The sequence below is a fragment of the Fukomys damarensis genome, unplaced genomic scaffold, assembly GCF_012274545.1.
Source record: "Fukomys damarensis isolate Sample0158 unplaced genomic scaffold, DMR_v1.0_HiC HiC_scaffold_18, whole genome shotgun sequence".
Classification (NCBI taxonomy): domain Eukaryota; kingdom Metazoa; phylum Chordata; class Mammalia; order Rodentia; family Bathyergidae; genus Fukomys; species Fukomys damarensis.
In genome coordinates, this window is record NW_022900930.1 from 50,235,553 (window position 1) to 50,256,478 (window position 20,926).

Here is a 20,926-nt window from a genome sequence, read left to right on the forward strand (position 1 = left end):
TTTGATTATTACCCATCCTGGGTTTTCATAGTGTGAGAAGTTACCTAGAGGATCATGCTCCCCAAAGTGATTTTTTTGCTCCATAGCCCAAATGCCTTCCATCTCCAGCTGAGTTTCTTGGTTGACCTGCAGATGGATGGAGATCCTGCATTTGTTTGTGTCTCGGACATGTCTTACTCTCACACAGCCTCCCCTCACGATGACCCAACCACCAAGAAATAAGTTACCCCAGTTCTTGACATTTTTTACTGTGACCTGTGCTCAGCTGCAGCAGTTTTTTTCTGGGCCCTCCCTTGCATTCTTGAGAACTTTCCTACCCTGTTGGGTGCTTGCAGAAATAAGGCACTGACCATCTAGGATATTGGAGTCCACTACAACAGGGCAGTGGACATCTCCTTCCGAGAAGTAGAGGTGCAGGCCTCTTTCCAAACCCATTATTGGTTCTATATTGCATACCGAGTTCTGAGACAAAAATTATCCAGTGTTGCTAATGGACCTTGAAGCTGTCTCAGGGAGGCGTTACTTGTTCAGAAGGGTGTGTTGCTGGGTCTGAATAACCCAGACAAATGGCCAATCAGCTCCACTTTTATTTCTTGATTCCCTGTCATCACTGTGACATGCTGTAAATGTCAGAGGGTGAACTGGAGACTGATAAAGAAAATGTGGTTTTTAAATAAAATAGAGTACTACTCAGCCATAAGGAATGAGAAATTAGAGACTGTTTTACCTAAATGGATGCACATCGAGGCCATACTCTTAAGTGAAATAAGTAGGACACACATGTATAAATACCAAATAGTTTCTTTAATGAGAAGCTGAAAGTGTAAATAAGGACTAAAAGGTATAATAGACAAAGTGAAACAGAAAGAAAAGGGGCAATGGGTAAGAGGAAATTGGAGGGGTAGGGCAAAGAAAAAAAGGGGATGGAATTAATATGAGAAAATGAAAAAATGGAAGCAAAGTCTTTGTAGATAAGGAGAGATGGAGGGGTTGAGGGAAGGGCAGGGGAATGGGGGAAAAAGAACCAAGATGGATTATGTAAAGGTGCAAATTTCCAATGATGAATGTCATTGTATTGTTCACCTTAAATGTACCAATAAGATTAATTTAAAATGAAAAAAGTGGGAGCATGGCCTCATATTCTAACCCAATTGGCAAGTTGTTAAGAAGTCATAGTTGCTGAGCAGAACAGATCCTGTTACCGAGAAACGTCTTGTTACAATGTTTTATTGCAGGTGTATTGGAGACTGATCAGAACGCCAATCACCTGACCAGGGGTTATGTGGCAGGATTTTTTTTTTAAAAAAGACAAGATCTTAGTGCCAAACGGGGGTCCCAGGTCCATCAAACTCTTATCTGCCTATGACACCATCTCCCAGAGTTTGCCGCTATTTATTGAACACACAGCTTCTACAAGGAGTAAGGAGTGGTTCAGGGAACAGTGAACTGGAGAGCACTGACACGAGCAGGGTCCTAGCAACAAAGGAAAAGCTATTCTAGTAGGGACAGATCATTGATTCATAGGAAATTAATTTCTTTCCATGGATTACTTTTTGCCTCCATAGGAGTTTTCTGTATGAGTCATGCTGCCATATTAACTGCACTGTTATCTTGCCCTCCAAAATGTCACAGCATCAAGAATCATTGAGACCTCCCTTGAACTAGTGGTGTGGGAAGTAGTCCATTCCCACACACCAACAGCTTGCTGTTCAGGGAAGCCATTTGTGCACTAACAGGTAGACTCAGAAATGAAAAGCCATTTATGAATTTGCAGCTTCCTGAAGGTGGACTCCATCACAGGAGGACTGGCATGTGGCTCTCTTGTCTCAAGTTGTTCTTCTCAGGAATGGTGACACAAGCATAAGTATATTTTGCTAAAATAGCATTTCCCAAAAGTTAGAGATTCATATAAAGTGGACTTATAGTCCTTATGTCCTTTGACAGAAAAGACTAACTTTACCCACATTGTATAAAGAATCATTACCTGGGCCAGGTGTGTTTGTTTACACCAGTAATCCCAGCACACTGGAGGCTGAGGTGGAATAATTGTGGTGAGTTCAGACCCACTCTGGGATACATAGTAAGTACAAGAACATCCCAAGCTTCATAAAAAGATCCTGTAAAAAAATAAAATGGAATAATTTTCCAGATTATTTTCAGTCACTTTTTTGTGTTTAGAAAACCTGATTGAGGTATTTTCATATTTGGATCCTGTCGTTTGGGTGAATTTGTTTTTCAAGCCAAAATATTTCTGGTGTTGCTTTTAGGGTCTTATAAAGAAGAATCATAACATATTCACATTTGAATAATTTGATTTCATTTTATATTGGACATCTTCCTTTATTCCTATTTTTATTTTTTCAATTTCCTAATTATCATATATAAATATTCCAGTGAAATAGTGAACAGAAATTTTTGGGAAAATCTAATTTTTTTCTTTTATTGATTATAACATAAATATTTTATGACCTTTCCCATTCAGTTTGATTTTGTTAGTTTACTTATATTTGCTGTTATTAATATTGACATTTGATCTTTATGTAGTTTCTGCATGTGTTTTAATCAGTAAAAGATTTGATTTTGAGGAAGGCTTTCTGTTTATCAAATTGCATCATTCTGGGATTTTCTTTATTGAATCTAATCGTGTGGTGAATTATAATTTTTTTTATTTGTGGTATGTTCCCCCATTCTTGTGTAGCATGAATGAATGCATGGATATTATATATCTGTGTCCTTGAATTCTGATTCTAAGAATTCAATACTTTTCATCAATATTTGCAAAATATTGTTCAATAATTTCCTATTCTTTGACTTTTAGGTCCTTTGTTGTTAATTTGATACTGGTTCTATAAAATGAATTGAATAGCATTCCTTCCTTTAGTATTTTGTGCAACTATTTAGCAATATTGTTGTCTGTAAATTCTTATGTAGTCTGCTAAATTTTAGCAGAAATTTCATAGGAATTAGGTTCTTTTGGGGGGATAGAATATTCTAATGCTTAGATCTCATTGTTTTTCATGAATATTCTTTTATTTTTCATGTCTGGTAGATCCAGTTTTAGTAGATTTTATGTGTCAAGGCACATAAGGATTTTTTTTCTAGAATTTACAGTTTTCTTATGTCTGTTTTAAAAATGTATCATTGTGGTCCTCAGTATTTCAATGATTCCAGTTCTAATATCTATGCTTTTTTCTAAATTTGAATAAATCAGGCTTGAGAATTCATTATGTAGGTCATGGTTTCACAGTCTAATGTTTCTAAGAAAATCACATTTAAATGATTACAATATTGCTATTTGTAACTCTAATTAATTTCAGCTCATCAGCTAATTATGTATTTTCTATTTTTTTGGATCTGCATTTTCTTTGCTTTTGTTATTTCAAGGCATTGGGCATATACAATTGAAGTGTTTTTTGAGATCTCTTAAATTTTTAATATGGTCAGTTATATTTATGAATTCCTTTTTATAGACTCCTTGAAGATGTCTGAGATTTTGAATTTCTTTGTTTCAGATTCATTTGATTCAAAGGATATTCAAATTTTCTCCTTGATACATTGCATAATCCACTGGTCAATCAATTCCTTATATTTCAGTCTTAAGTTTCTCTAAGGTTTTGAATTTGTCTGTTTGGTGAAATCTAGTTTTGTAACACTGAAATAGATGGCATTTCAAGAGCAAAAGATACTGAGTCTTGGTGCATTTCATCATTTCTATTTTCCTAAAATACTGCTAATTCATTGTTTATTTTAAATATGACAGAAAGAAAGAGCACCCATGAAACACTAGAAAAGAAAAGGGCTCAAACTATTCGAAGAAATGACAGAACCATCATCAAAGCAATGGTAAGTTTCTATACAGGAACACTGTTATCTAAATTAAAGAGGTTTATTTAGATAAATTTGTAATTGAGCACACTTGCCTAACTGCAATTTTGATGAGAATAACCTGTATCTGAGCTACAGGCTCTGAGAATTTTGCGCTTAGTTACAATTAACATGAGTTTAGAACCAAGTATGACTCGGGAAAAAAGAAAAATACTGCAGATACACTTGCAAATGTATCCAAGATCACAAATAAAATGAAAACTTCCTGGGTTGTGATAGTATAAAGAGTAAATATTTGAAATAATGGACAAACCATGATCTCATGGTTTATTTTTTCTCAAATAACTTTCTAATTTTGTAAATTATAATAAAGATTCTGACAATAAGCTGCTTTAAAAAATATATATAACTGATAGAAATATTGCATGGGCATATAATGAAAAACAAAAGTCAAAGTCTCTAGAATTCAGTGCTTACTTAGGAATTCTTATATAGAGAAAATACCATAATATATAACTGGGTATATTATGAACAATAAGTAATTTTCTTCCAAACAATAAGCTTTTGTCAAAACGTCCTTTCAATTGGTGTTAATTGGAATACTTTAATCAGTGCTTGGCCTTGATTTCTCACTTCTAAATTCTTGTTGTAAATAAAAATTGCAGAAATATACTGTAAGAATAACCTTATAGTCAGTACTCATACATGGACAGAGAAAAGAAAAATTAATCGTGGCATATTTGTATAAATGTGTAAATGAGAAACATATTAAATACTTTTCACACCTCATAAAATGCAGTATGACTCAAAGTGGAGTGTACCAATATGAATTTTATCTATTTGAGAAAATACTCCAAGTTTGGGTCTTAGAAATCATAACTTATATATACTAGATAACAAATGATCTTAGGTAATTTATGTGGCAAAGACATTAATCAAACTCTAAAACTTATACTACAGGAATGGAAAATTATTCAGAAAAATATATGTGAAAATCCTCTGTGTTGCAAAACCAACAAACATGAATCCCCACATGGAAGAAACAAAATGAATGAATCTGGAAAACATTCATCCAAATGCCATCAATGTGGTAAAATCTTGACAAGTGGTGCCGAGCTTAGCAGTCACAATCAAACTAATATAGGAGATCAGTTATATGAAGGTTACATGTACAGAGAAAATTTGAGTGAATCTCTTTATCAACATGAGAGTACACAGACATGTGAGCAGCAGTATGAATGCCAGCACCATGGGAAAACTTTCATTCATTTATCTAAATTGAGAAGGCATAATCAAACACACACAGGAGAGAAACCATATGAATGTCGTCTGTGTGGGAAAACCTACTCTGTTTCATCTAAACTTAAACAGCATGAAAGAACACACACAGGAGAGAAACCATATGGATGTCATCTGTGTGAGAAAGCATTTGCTCAGTCATCAAACCTTAAACAGCATAAGAGAACACACACAGGAGAGAAACCATATAAATGCCAACTGTGTGGGAAAGCCTACTCACAATTGTTTACCCTTAAACGGCATAAAAGCACACACACAGGAGAGAAACCATATGGGTGTCATGTGTGTGAGAAAGCATTTGCTCAGTCATCTACCCTTAAAAATCATAAGAGAATACACACAGGAGAGAAACCATATGAATGTCACCTATGTGGGAAAGCCTACTCTCAATTATATACTCTTAAACAGCATAAAAGTACACACACAGGAGAGAAACCATATGGGTGTCATGTGTGTGGGAAAGCATTTGCTCATTCATCTACCCTTATACAGCATAAGAGAACACACACAGGAGAGAAACCATATGAATGTCATGTGTGTGGGAAAGCATTTTCTCAGTCATCTTCCCTTAAAAAGCATAAGAGAACACACACAGGAGAGAAACCATATGGGTGTCATGTGTGTGGGAAAGCATTTGCTCAGTCATCTACCCTTAAAAAGCATAAGAGAACACACACAGGAGAGAAACCATATGAATGTCACCTATGTGGGAAAGCCTACTCTCAATTATATACTCTTAAACAGCATGAAAGTTCACACACAGGAGAGAAACCATATGGGTGTCATGTGTGTGGGAAAGCATTTGCTCAGTCATCAAACCTTAAACAACATAAGAGAACACACACAGGAGAGAAACCATATGAGTGTCATCTTTGTGGGAAAGCTTTCACTCAGTTATCGAACCTTATACAGCATAAGAGAACACACACAAGAGAAACAATATAGATGTCAACTGTGTGGGAAAGCCTTCACTGATTCATCTACCCTTAACCAGCATACAAGAACACACATAGGAGAGAAACCATATGAATATCATCTGTGTGGGAAACCCTTCACTCCTTCATCTGGCATGGGAAACATGAGAAAATACACTCTAAAGAGAAATCATGAATATTCTCTTTGTTGCAAAACCATCAGTAAATCATATTACTTAGTCTTCCTGAAAGAACTCACACAAGAAAAAAATGAATATCCTATGGATGAGAAAGCCTCCAGTGAATGATTTAGACTTAATATTCATTAGCGAACACAGTATGCATACATCCTTTATTTGGAAAAGTCTCATTCATGTAACCTGAGTGGCCATGAGAGAAATCTCACAGCACAGAAACCCTAGTGAGAAAATCTGTGTGGGAAACAGTCATCTACTCATAACAGTGATGAGAAAGTACACATAGCAAAGAAAATACATAAATGTCATCTGAGTGGAAAAACCTTAGACCAAATTTATCTTCAACCTGATGAAAAATATCACTATGAGATAGATAAACTCACCATAGAGAAAAGAATCTGTCCTGCATCAAAACAGATTCTACCAACATTGTGACAGACTGCTCACAAAAGAAAACAATGGATGTATGCAGCACATATTCTATCCTGTTTTGAGGAAACATAAATACAATGAATAAGGAATTGACTTCATCGTTAACCTGCCAAAATGTGAAACTGAACAAAAGCACCACCTGAGTTAATGATGTGGAAAATTCTTCAGTTGATGTCCTCCCCAATCAACCTAACCAAGGACATTCAGAAAACAACTCTATATGTTGCTTTCCATGATTCAAAATCTGAGGTATTTGTCTGACAAACATTGCTTCTGATATTTCACTCTAGGATCCAACATATATAGAACATGTTAATGATATCTATCAGCTTAAAGGAGAGTAGAGACTATGATTAGAAATTTTCTATCTAAGAATGTTGGAAATGATCCTTTTATAATTTATTTCTAAACAATATTGGAAAACTTCACTTGTAAGAACTACTAGATCTCATCATTATGGACCATTATTATAAATACAATGTTTAGTTTACACAATAACTGCAAACAGATAATTTAATAGCTGATTGGTCACAAAATATTTTGGAGGACAATCAAATCATTACCCTGAGGAAACAATTTCTTGCAATAGAATGGTAATGGCTTCACTGAAACAGCAGCATGGTTAAAAAATGTAAGCATGCACACTGGGCCAGATACTCTTTGTCATCAATAAAAGAAAGTTCCAAATTAACACTTGGTGACCATCACATGACGGTTTTATGAGGAGTCATCTACTTTATAAGCCATTGGAAGAAACAGATATTTTCCTTGGGTTCTCTTTTGAAAAAATACATCCACTGGAAAAGAAGTAGAAAACAAAATACAAGGCAAATATTTCAGAATAATGACTAAATCATTCATGCAAAAATGTGAATATTATCATTTTTGGAAAACTTTTGTTAATTCTATTACTCAGTCTTCCTGAGAGAGCTCACACAAGAGGGAAAATACATGAATATTCTATGTGTAGGAAATACTTCAATCCATGGTTTAGAAATAATATTCATATGGGATAGTGTGATTAACTACAAATATCAAATATGGTGTGTGGGAGAAGTTGACATTTTTAAAGACCAAATTCAATACAACTTACAGAATAAAAAACTGCGATTTTAATTATTTAACTAATAAAGCATTGGGAAGAAATCTGAGGTTTCTTTAGTAATATTTAATGAAGTTTTGAATGAATGCATTAGGTCCAAAAACCTTGTCTCAGGGGTAGATTTTCGCTGACTATTTTTCGGGAATTTCTTCCAGCCAGGTGGCTTCACCTCTCAATTGTTTCCCACCATTTTCAGCAGGTTACGTACATACATGGGATGATATGACAGAGAGCTTGACTTTTCTCTTCATTTTTCTAAGGTTATCAAGGTATAAGTTTTAGGGGAAATTCCTGGAACTATTGTTTCAAGCATTTTTGCTGTCCTGTGATCCTTGCTTTTCCTAGGAATACAATATTGGTTAGATGCAGGGATCTCTAACTTTTTAATGAGATACTCTCCCCAAAGTTATAGAGTTGATATGTTTGTTCAAGTGCACACCCATAACCATTTTATCATGTAAATCAAGCCAACATATGCTGAAGTTATGACAATGAAATTAATATTCAATACATATTTAGGCTATTATGAATATAAATATTGTCATTGGCATTATAGGACTATACGTTGAATTATGATTGCAGAAAATCAGAATATATCTATGTGGGATCAAAGCCAGCATATTCTTTACATAATACATAGTTTTCAGTTGTCCATTTTTAGATTCAAACTGTATATATCCCGATTTGATATATTTGTGAAATATTGTACAGTGTGCATGTAAATGTATTTGAAAAAATGAACACATGGGATACCCTAAAATGTTTTTGAAAATTGCCTTAGAGACTTACCCACTAAATTTCAAGTCAGATTTAACCAAGGAAAAATATATGTGAGTTAAAAGTATTTTTCATGAAACATTTATTTAAAAACATATACAAATTATAACAATACATATTTTACAGATATCGTAAATTTGTAAGTAAGTAAATTTTAAAAATCTAAAGCAAGTTCTTTGAAGTTGAGTTCACTTCTTTTTTTTTTTTTTTTTTTTTTTTTTTTTTTGGTACCGGGGATTGAACTCAGGTCCTTGCACTTGCAAGGTAGGCCACCGAACCGCTGAGCTAAATCCCCAGGCTTTGAGTGCACATTTTAATGCAAATAACTTTTGTACAGTATTATTTCAGTGTGAGAAGTCAAAGCTGTCCCAAGAAACATCCTTATATTATTTAAGACTGCAATTCTATCACACAGGTTATTTACCCACAAAAAGAAATAATAGCAAGTAATTTTAGAAGTATGCTAGTCAGCAGAAAACTCTACAAATACGTCAAATTAATTTTCCATTGTATGAATGTAAAATAATGATATTAAGAGGTATACCTCTCTTTGAAATATAAAATATAGGTATATACGTATACATACAAGGATATCACTGATCTATCAACTTTGCATGGGAGATGTATGAAATTAATAAAAGTGGACTCTTGTTAGTAAAAATGGCAGTATGTGAAACCACAGAATACCTTCTCCCTATCATAGCAGGCATTAATCTGCCTAGATTTTTTGAATTTTTTTTTTCAGAATTGAAAGTTTAACACGGCCTGGAAAAGTGGATAAAGAAAGGTGGAAATTGTTATTTTTTTAAAAATCATGTATTTACAGAAAATATCCCTCCGTGACTCTCCAGGTATTTGTCTTGAGGTCTTTCATTGACCATAGATTTAGCAGCTTTCTTTAAAACAAATGCATCAGAATTTTGTCTCAGTATAACAAAATATTAAAAATCTATTCAACAGCATATGAAAATGTTAATTCTTCATAATGCAGTTGTTTTCATCTGAGGGATAATAATGATTCTCACAGAAATACAAGCATAAAAAATTGACAAAGAATATATAGAGGATATGAGGCATTCCAAGTTTGTCTAAGAGACCTGGGAATTACATGCAGAGTGTCTATTTTAGCTTTGTCTTTCTTGGACACCAAAGTTGTCCTATGGTATTTGTTACTGGAGCCACGGTATGCATACCTGTGAGTTTATCTGAAGGTCGTATGACTCATTAACACAAGAAATTATTAGCTAGAACATTAAAAAAGACTGCATGTATCTTGCTGTGCAGTCCCTCTCTTCACTCCCTAGCAGTACTAAGAGAAGCAAAAAACAAAAACAAAAACAAAAACAAAAAACCCCCACCAAAAACAAACAAAAACAGAGCAATGGCTTTAAAATCAGTGCTCAAGTGAATGAAAAAATTTACCTTTTTTTTTTTTTTTTTTTGAGACAGGGTCTTGCTATGTAGTTGAGACTGACCTGGAACTCACGACATAGTCCAGGCTGGTCTCGAACTCACAGCGGTCCTCCTGCCCCAGCTTCCTGAGTGTTGGGATTACAGGCTGCACCACTATGCCCAACCTATCTTACATTTTCATTACAGAACAAATCATAGAGAATAGGCCACTCATGTAATAATTTCCATAGGGCACCACAGTCCTTGATATCTTGTGAATAGAGACAATTTTGAAAATGGCTAGGTTTTCTCTACAAACCTAGTGATTTTTGAATACTGCCATAACAGTTTTTCAGACTGAACAAGAATATGTAATATTTTAGGACATAGTGACCTTCAACTACTGAATCTGAGCTCTGCTGTGGGTTTCCAAGATGGTTTGATCCTTTCTTAGATGACAGGGAGTAGTTAGGGTTGAAGCCTTTCTCTGTGGGTCTTTTATCGCCGTGAGCCTAGAAGACCTCCACAGTATTAACTGGAGGTGGCTCCTGGTGCCATGTCTGGGAATTGAAATGTGTATACTGGGGAGGTGTAAGTCATCTGTCAAGGTATTGTCGATTCAGCCTTACAGTACGTATGTTCCTCTTTCCTGAATTTGTCACAACATTGGTGAAGATAAATTTAGAATCTTACCTAATATTTAAAAAAATAAAATAGAGGTTGAGTTATCTCTGCAAAACTCACTAGGTTATGAACAAATTCAAATATAGTTCATTTTGAAAATTTTGTGAACTTAGAATATTTATAATATATAAATGTTGGATATATCAGTATATATAAAGCCTGGAAAATAAAATTATAGTAGATTCTGACATGAAAATAGTTAAATATTGAAACATTTGATCATGAGTTTATATCCAGTTTTTATACAATTTTATATATACATTTCTGCTGTTATTTTGTTGAAATAGTTAATCACTGGAAAATTTAAAAGCAGATCAATAGTTTTAGTTATTATTTTTCCTTTTGCATGGAAAATGGATTCATTTTCCAAGACATTTCTGATATCCACAATTCATTGAATTCAACACAAGGAATTTTTTCCAGTACTATGGAACATTTATAATCTTCCTTTATTATTTTTGTTTTTTTATATTCATATTTAAAACATAGTATTAGTATATGTGAGCAGTATATGCAATCTACAGTCATTTTTTGGAATAATTACAGGTTCATAATACCACTTAAATCTCTACTTTCGTTCTTACTGGTATTATTAATCTTATCCCATGTAATGTAAATAATGTTTGCCTTTATTAATTTATTAGATCCCTTTACATGGCTTATCTTTCTTCTAGTTACATTTTCCCCTTCTCAACCCTTGCCTTTGTTCTCTTAGATTATCTATATATAATGGAATGCTATTCAAGTGTAAATAATGCAAAATTTGATACTTTTGTAGAAAAATGGATGCAGTTGAAAAATGTGTTGTGCAAAATAAACCAAACACACAAGACTAAATATCACATAGTATCTCTTACTTGAGAGAAAGTATATACTTAAGTCTGTATCTTTCTTCTGATTTGTTTATTTTTCCTTATTATTTATAGACTTATTCTCTTCAGAGCAGAGTTACAAAGGAACAAGCAGAGGGGCTTCAGACGAGCCCACAATACGGATGGTGCTGAAAACAGTGCAGGCTGCAAAGAGTTAGATCCTTCAATGAGCTTTAAGAAGTGAATCTGCATGAAACTACCTGACTCACAGAAGCATCTCATGAGCATTGCAATAGTGCACAAGTTAATGTTACCTCCTGCTAATGGCCACAGCTGGGGTTAGAGTAACGGCCTGTGAAGCTGTGGGGCTGATAGGGGACAACATCTGTAGCTGAGGTCAGAGGAATCGCACCCAAATCCCATTCCCACAGTCAGTGCCTTCATAGTTTGAAGGACAATGCTCCAATTACAACTATGTATTTTGTCTATTCTGTTACTGTTTTGAAAACACTTTGACTTCTCTTTAAAGCCTTGCCTGCATTAGTCTCCATGGCAAATTCACATACCGTACATCTATACAGGTATTACACCTTTACCCTGATTGATGAATAATAAAAACTTCAGTGGAAAAGAGGGGCCAGGACCTTTTGCCAAAGGAGCATTGGTCATCCCAGTTCATACTTTCTCTTTAACTCTGTCTTAAGTTTTGCTTCAACCCTGCATCATGTACTGGGCTGGTGGGGACGAGAGTCTGCAGGAATCTCTGGCACTAAGACTTAGGGATTCATTGTTTTCTCTTCTTCTTGGAAAGAGTTACTGCCTGACATATTTCAGGATCCCCTGTTGTATTGTCATCCTTGCAGTCATCACATGAAGGAAAGAAAAAACCCAAGTGCCATCTCTGAGCTGTGTCCACTTGGTTCCACACATACAATTATGAATCTGCAAATTAAATACAGCATGCTATATGTTTTATGCCGTAACTCCTCTAATACTGTGCGCATAAGCATTATAATTCTTCCTAAACTATTACATGAGGCCTAAAAATATATAGTTAATCTAGATCATGAAAAGTTATTTCTTTGTATTTGTGAAAATCTTTCAGGAGAAGTCCAGCAAAACCTCCACCTGAGACCTCAGGACAGGAAGCAGAATAAATTTCTAAGTTTAAATGCTGTCCTAAGTTTTCAAGAGGGAGCCACCTTCAGAGAGGTCTTGCAAAAAATCAAGTTCCTGTTGTCCTGAGTCGCTGCCTGTGCCCTACTTACTGGCCCAGCCCCAAGCTTGTGCTCAGACTGGTCTGAAAAATCAGGTTGGCATGTCCCCTGCTGTCCGCAGTGGGGAAGTGCAGGAGAGAACGTCCTGATGAGAGGGGTGATAACCCAGAGATTAAACCAAGGACAGCCTGACAACAAAAATAAAAATGAGAAAACACTTAAGCAAGACACAAGGACAGAGTTCCAGTTCACCAATGGCAAACAGTAGGGCAAATGAGGATGAAAAGGCTGATAGTGAACCACCAGGACACCCTGAACTTAAGGCACAGGAAGTAACCAAAGAGATCAATCAGGCTCTAGAAAAATTTAAAACAGAAATAATTTCCCAGATAACCATAGAGATAGTGAGCAAAATGAAAGTCGTGATTCGAGACTCTAGAGTAGAAACTGACAAAAAAATACATGAGTTCAGGACCACAATAGAAGCCATGAAGGCCCAGCATAAGAAAGAAATGGAAACAATACACGCCCAACGTAGAAAGAAATGGAATCCATAAAACAGATTCAAATAGATATCCAGGAGATTAAACACTCCATTGAAAGTGTATGCAACAGAATAAAAGAATGTGAAGATAGACTCTCAGATATAGAAGATAAGATTGCAGTCAGTGACCGTGAAAAGAGAGGTCTCTTAAAACCAGTAGGGGATCATGACAAATCGATCCAACAACTCCTAGATGACGCAAAGAAGAATAACATAAGACTGATAGGAATCCATGAAGTAGCAGGAGAAAATACAAATGACTTTAAAAAGCTGTTCACAGAATTAATAACAGAAAACTTCACAAACAGAGGGGAAGAATTTGATATACAGATAACTGAGGCATATAGGACCCCAACTAGCCACAAGAAAAAAAAATCTACACCTAGACATATAATAATCAAGATCCCAGAAACCCAACAGAAGAACAAAATACTGCAAGCAGTAAGAGAAAAGAAACAAATCACATGCAAAGGAAAGCCCATCAGAATCACAGCAGACTTTTCAACACCAACCGTTAGGGCAAGGAGAGCCTGGATTCCGTGCAAACCCAGGAGAAGGGACTGGAAGGCAGGAGCTGTGCCTGCAGTGGACTGCCAGGTACACATTGGCATTAAAGCAGGTTCATTGTGATGGATGAACCATTGACACTTTTCTTACCAACACTCATATTGACCAGCAGAAGTCAGGAGGCCTGCAGAGCATGCTTGGCAGAGAATAGTGCCAGGGTTATAAAGCCAAGCAGGGATGGACAGAGAATAAATCTGAGTGTGAAAAAAATAGGCCAGATTTTATACAAAATATTTTTCAGACTCCCATGTTAAAAACGCACAATTTAGTTTAGGTCCCGTGACTAGTAAATTTTATATATATTTTGTGAAGCTACAAATTAATACAGAAAAGTTGTACAGTAATTTCTGTTCCCTCTGTGCTGAATATTTTAAATTAACCATTTCTTTCACAGTAAGACAGATGCAAAATTTATTACAGGTGTTGCCAAATATACAGGAGTTATTTTAAAATGCATCATAAGCACTAGAATCAATGAATATTAATATATATAACCATACAAAAATGAAGTAGATAGACAAAAATTATTCTATAGAATTACAAGTTATTATAGATGTATATACTGTTTCCATTTATTGATTATTCTATGCACATTAATGCGTACCGGCAGAAGCACAGTACATGACAGGCAGATGCACGCTGGCTCTAAGGCAGAGCTCGGAGGGAAGGGTAACCTGGCTGGGCCACATTTTTTTCAAATATGAATATTGTACTGCCCTTTGTGAGTACTCATAAATGTACCTTGAGCCATCTAAGGAAGTATGAAAACATGACTCATAAATTACAATGTCCTCTGATTAGTCTTTTCTCATTCAGTAAGTGTTTCCTTTTTGCTCATGTGCTAATGATTTTCGAAGACCATATAAACTAAGAGTAAACAAGGAACCTACAAAGGGAGAGAAAGGGATGAGATGGCCCTGAACTTCACTTCCTGTGTGGCTTGGTTCAGCCACATAGCTTCTCTTGACCTTCCTTGAATCTCCATCAGGCCTGCTCTGAAGGCCAAGGAGCAGAACCGGGCTGGGCCTGGTGACTCAGATCCTCTCTCGACAGCAGAAAAAGTTCAGCATGCAGTTGCCTTCCACTTTCTCATGCTCCAGGCACATCCTTCTGCACTTTCCCCGACCAAGCCTGCACGTGTCACAAGCGCTGTGCTCACCTGTGGAGAAGCAGCTGCTGAGACAGCATCCCTGGAGGTCTGTGGCGAAGGGGAGCAGGTAGAAGGCCCCCCAGAGAGAGAAGCGTCACACATGTGATTAGGAAGACTCTTTTCAAGACTATCACAGGCTTTGTAAAGAAAAGGTCTAAAAGTGAAGGGGAACTGGGAGGGGTAGGGAAAAGGAAAGGAAGGAATGGAAAAAAATATGAGAAAAGGAAAACATGGAAACAAAGCCTTTGTAAATAGGGAGGGGAGGAGGGGTTGAAGGGAGAACAGGGGAATGGAGAAAAAATAAGAACCAAGGTATATCACTTAAGGGTACAAATTCTCAGTGATGAATATCATTGTATATCTAAAAAGTACCAATAAACTTAATGAAACAAAAAAAAGAAAAGAAACTCTGTTCTTTGTAGTATGGAGTCAGAGAGAGTTATAAGCAAGAAATAACCACAGTCCCTGCTCTCCCACTGTTCAGACTCACATGGGATAAAAGCAAACAACAAGCAGATAAAATAATGTATGTGGTATAGACCTACAAAGATACCTGCCTGAAACGAAAGTTTCTTAAAGGTAAATAAGAGGATATTTTGTATTTATGGATTGTTTCTTGAAGACAAAGTGAAGAGTTTTAGGCTCAGTTCCTTTCTCTGTCTGGAGATGGCTGGGTGTGCTCAGTAGATTACCTATCTCGGCTCTCCCATGTGTCCTCTGGACATTCACTGGTTTAGTGATCAAATGAAATCATCCATATTCGAATATTTGAGTTATAATAGTACCCATCTCACAGGGTCATCCTGAAGATGAAACTGCCCAGTCCAGGTGTCGTGGTTAACCAAGTCCCTGGTTAAGTCACCCTTCGTATTCCTCACCCTGAAATGCATCTGAACTCATCGCAACATTGTCTACAATTACCCAAGTATCCTCTTTTCAATTCTGTTTATACTGCGCTGAGCCCAGATGCTATAAAAAATACTGTTCCGTCTCACAGGTTAGAAATGAGTAACCTGGATAAGATGACCCCACAGAAAAATACCTGGGGGCTGTTCATTGTGAAGAGCTTTTTTGCAGTGATGAGTTTGCATGCAGCCATTCTCGCTACAGTACCTGATCCTCCTCATACCACAAGGTAGAGTTGGTAGGGCAGGATTCAAGCAATTCCTCTTTCACTGCTGTGACTCCACCGTGGCCCCGTAATCAGAGATAACTAACAGGGCCAGAGTTCCTAAGAGAAAAGAAAAAATGGCATAGAAGGTGTGTAACTTACCTGCTGGAAATGATGGGGAATAGTCAAGTCCTGCCTGGCACCCTAAATGTAAAATAAAAGAGACTTTAGAAGTGAATGCAGTGGAGGAAATAACCTTGCTAAAAAGTGTTCTCACCTGTCACATGGAACATCGGATCTGCAGGAGACAGAACTGAAATTTTATTGCCAGGACAGCAGCTTAGTAACCAGCAAGACCAAGCCACACGCAGAAAAACAGAAGGAAGAGGAGGAGCAGGAAAGAAGAAGATGGAGAAGCAGAGGTGGCATACGCATCTGATTCCAAAAACGTGTCACTGCAGATCCAATAAATTTCTGGGAAAAGCACTGTGAGGATCTGGATTTTACTCTCAGTTTTGGGCTGGTGCACAGAAAAATCAAGCTTTCCGATCGGCCTCTTCAGAATCCTCCCATGTTCACTTACCTGACAGCAGTTGAGCCACAATGAAGAACAAAATGAAGACAAAGTAAAACATCTTCCTGCTTGGGGCCATCTCTGAGGGTGGCTTTTCAGAACAAGGGTACAGGATTCTGTCCCAGGACAGAATCTCATTTATATTTGAAAGTAATGGGATACACTCTTGGTTAGTGAAGTGAATCAGTAAAGAAGACACAATTATATGCTCCATTTCCCAGGACCGAAGGCTGGTATCATGTTAATTACCTTGGCACAAGAAGTCTTCTATTGGGGGGAGTCTGCCTGTCTGGTGACAAAGAGGAGACAACACCCGGCTAGGAACTGGGGGCCAGGGGAGCGGACAGTTCTGCGGTACTGACGCAGGGGTGAGGACCCAGTTTCTGCTCTCATCACTTTCAGATCATTTTTCTTGGGAGAAACAAGACACACCGCCTCTGTTCTTTCTGCCTGTTCTCCAGCGTGGTGAGGCTCCACACTCTGGTGACGCCACTGCTCCAAAGTGTGCAGCCCAAGGCCCACAAGACCCTGTGGAAGCTCAGCACTGGTGCACGTTTATTTCTCTGCTTCAGAGTTACGGTCTCTAACTGTGTCAGGAGAAAGGGAGGGGGGGCCTTTACTCTACCAAGTTAGCTCTGAATCTCTGCTTGTAGAGCATCACAAACCACACCTGAGTCATAAACGCCTCATTTACTTCATTAGGAACAGGAGTATCACAGGCGGTGTTTATACCACTGTCCTCTTTCCAAGCAAATCATGCCTCGTGCCACCTTGCTGCCCCTATTTATGTGATGCTTTGTTCTTCATTTGGCGGCTGCAAAAATACAAAGATTAGCAAATGTAGACCATGAAGTCAGACAGACTTACCAAGTGCATGACCTAGAACAGAACATATAACTTTCTCTCATCCTTAAAGCGAGGATGCACTGATGGTACCTACTTCACAGGTAATAGAGAGAGCGGAGTTATAAGGTACTTAAACTGCAGAGTGTCTGGTTATCGTCACTACTGTTACTACGGTCAGATTTCTTTCTACATGCATTTAAGGCAACTTTTCCGCAAACTCTTTTTCAAACCCAGTAATTCATAATTAACCTTTTCTGACATATGAAAGACTCCTGTGTTGCTATTTTTATGGCTGTTTCTGAGACTCACAGACATTTGAGCTTCAGGAGCCAGGCTAATAAATGTGTACATGGGAGACAGAGGAGAGGGCTGCATGTGTTACCAGGGACAGAACCCAGAGCTTTTGCTCTAGGCCACATTCAGGGTTCTTTAAAATTTCAAATTTTGATCAGTGTCTTGGTAAGTTGCTCAGGCTGGTCTTGAATTTTTCAGTCCCCTTTCTTTGGTCTTCCAGAGTGCTGGGATTGCAGTTGTAGGCCACTAGACAACATCCATTTCCAACAAGCTGGCATGGAGATGGCTTTGTGGGCATTTGACCAAACACAGAGTCCCTCCCCACTCACTGGGGCTTAATGTTCTCATGTCACTGTGTTAACATTCTTAATCATTCTGCCTCTGAGTTTCAAATTTCTGATGTGACTGTGCAGCATGCCCTGGCAGTTTAGCCTCAGCTCATGGGTGCTCCAGACTTCCTTCTCCTCCTTGTCTGCCCAGGAGACTTCCTAGCCATCTGTGCTCTGCTCTCAGGGCTCTGGCTCTACCTCACTGGCTTCTTTCTACACCTATCCAGTAACTCCCCGAGCTGCAGGGGCTTGAGTGGGTGTGCGTAAGCTTGGGGTTGAGACCCTGAGCCCTGGGGTGTGGTCATCAGCCTCCTCCTGGGCCAACAGGCAGCCTGGCAGGAGCACGCTTCTCAACAACCTCAAAGTGGGCAGCTGCCATAGCACAGAGGTCACGGTGCCCTTGGGGTTTATCCAGTCTCGACTGGAAGACACCTGGTTCAATTCTGCCCGGGGTGTGGCACATGGGCCTGGACAGATGGCAGGAAGAGACAACAGCAGATTGTGGACCACACATAGGTTCAGGGGAGAGACAAGTTTGGTGTCCCCAGTGCGGCACTTGCCTCTTGGGGGCCCCTGTGCCCAAGACACTATGACAATGCATAGCAAAGAAAATTGCTATGGCACGGTGCACCCAGTGGTCTCTACCCCTATGTTAGACAAGCCCTGCAGCCTCAAGACACCAAGCCACTGGTTCCCTGTGGGGCAGTCTCACCCAGAGTCCCCACCTTGCTGTGCAGCAACAGCATCTACATGCCCGAGCCCTGTGACTGGCCTCCCCCTTGGGAGTTGCTGTGGCCTCGTCTGCTTCATGGTGGCTTCACTGCACAGTCTCCTGGGAAGGGCAACCCCTCTCGTGAAAGTTTGGTAGGTCCTGGTGCACTAAAGCCCAACGTGCTACTGTCCCTTTCTCCTGCCCGCTTCTTGATGAGCTCCTGTGGTTTGGAGCCCAGCACTACTGCACAGATTCCTCTCAGTCAAATGGCTCTGCTGCCTTGGCAGTGTGAGCAGGATACGCCTCTCTGAGCAGTTCAAGAAGCCACACCTTCCTCAGCAGAGCTGCTGTCTATTTGTGAGAACTCAGGCAAGATGTTACAGAGTCCAAGACTGAAGAAGCAGCCCTGTGAGACCAGGAACATTAAGTGGCTTTTCCATTGCCTCATGAACATTGATTTTTTTCCACAGGGCCCAATTAAAAGTGTCCTATGCTTGCAATCTCAGTTTGTTGGCAATTATAGTCACTCTGCAAACAAACAAAACAAAACAAACAACAACAAAAACCCTAGGTGAGCTAGTAAAACAAATGAGGTGAATAACTGGAAATGTTAGGAAGTGAATCTTTTCTTGTGCATTTAACTCTTCTAAGTAAGGTTTGGAAAGGAATAGATGAAGTCTATCATTCTTCACTGGGTTATTCATAATCTATAATCAATATGCACAGAAAACTAACAAAATGTATGGAGACAAGGGATATACTGGGATACTCTCTAATACTTTCTTTTGATAAAAATTATCCTGTAATTATTTTAGATTTACAGATAAGTTAGAAAGATTATACGGAGTTTTCTCACACCCTTCCCCAAGGTATCTACAGTGTTGACAACTTTTGTGACCAATGAACCTTCTTCACCATCAGGAAACCAACATGGTACGTTACTACTAGTTAAAATAGGAATTCAGGCTTAACTGTGTGTTCACAGGACTGAACTTGGGTTTGGGATGTGCTTCCTTATTCAATCCTTGATATCACTGGGACGTGAATCCATAAACCTATGACCTCATCTGGATTGCGTAGGAAAACCAGGGTTTCAGTACCACAACAATGTTTTGCTGTTTTGGGGGGCTTTGTGTTTTAGTAAATGCTCCTAAGACCTCAACTTTTAAGAGTGGAGTGATGAGGGAGATTTCTTTTCTCTCTAATTTCAAAGTGCTTTAAAAGGAATAGGTATCAGTCTCTGGCTCACAAAGGAGGAGGTTAAAAGTGGGTGATTTAAGCCTTTCTTTGCCCCCACATACCTGATATGGTAACTTTATTCCCAAAGTAGTAAAGGGACTTGAAGGAGCTGGTAGGGGAGCCTGGAACACCAGCAGTGCTTTTCTTCATGGAGAATGACCTCACATGTTAAAGGCAATGTTTTTGTCCAGGAATTTTAAGGATATTTGGATTTTTAATACACGTTTTAACAGTGAAAATGCTACTACTACTATTACTACTACTACTGCTGCTACTATACTACTACTACTACTACTACTCTGTCTCACACACACACACACACACACACACAATCTTTGTCCATCTCCAATAAGCTCAAAACCATCTGAGACTAAATGGGACTGCGCATAACACTGAAAGCAGGCAGCATACAGCAAGGCCCACCTTTTCTTAACAATAACGGAGTAGGTTCTTGGGCCAATCCCTTTGCCAAGTGCACCCAGCTTTTACAGTTCAATCTGCAATCCAGACTCGTCTGACCGTGGTGCACCAGCTGTTCCCTGAAGCCGTGCTGTGCTGTGTAATTACCTTCCTGCTACACACAAGTATACAAAGCCACTGAGGAAGAGTCAGCACTAGAAACACACACCTCCAGGCTCCAGATACTTGATTTTTCTGCCACAGTCATGCACATCCTATCCCTACTCTCTTGCCTCATCATCCCCATTTTCCCCTCTCTCGGAAGCTTTCCAGAATTAGAAAAGTACGAGCTGCAGATTGACACCCACTGAAGTTTGTGAGCTCCACAGAGCAGAGCGTGGGAAAGTCGTTCCTGCCAAGCCTCACTGATCAAATGCCATTCGGTCTGCAGAAGTGGATAAATTTGCCCCTTGGCCGTCCCTCTCTCATGGACATTGCGCTGATCTCCCA

General features: G+C 38.4%; 2 protein-coding genes across 2 annotated transcripts in view; one reads left to right on the forward strand and one right to left on the reverse strand.

Moving 5' to 3' along the window:
* LOC104861201 (putative zinc finger protein 705G) overlaps positions 1–11,766 on the forward strand; it is a 32,563-nt gene extending 20,797 nt beyond the window's left edge. The window contains exons 5-6 of the mRNA XM_033765537.1: positions 3,761–3,843; positions 11,549–11,766. Coding sequence (XP_033621428.1) covers positions 3,761–3,843; positions 11,549–11,626 — 161 coding nt within the window. The 3' untranslated portion in view covers positions 11,627–11,766. The remainder of the gene's footprint in view (positions 1–3,760; positions 3,844–11,548) is intronic.
* A 3,030-nt stretch (positions 11,767–14,796) lies between these two features.
* Defb105b (defensin beta 105B) lies at positions 14,797–16,679 on the reverse strand. The gene is made up of 3 exons (XM_010622562.2): positions 16,607–16,679; positions 16,186–16,227; positions 14,797–14,921 (listed from the first exon to the last, which is right to left on the reverse strand). Exons 1-3 carry the CDS (start codon positions 16,674–16,676, stop codon positions 14,797–14,799), a joined length of 237 nt encoding a protein of 78 aa, XP_010620864.1. The 5' UTR covers positions 16,677–16,679.
* Positions 16,680–20,926: the final 4,247 nt, after the last annotated feature.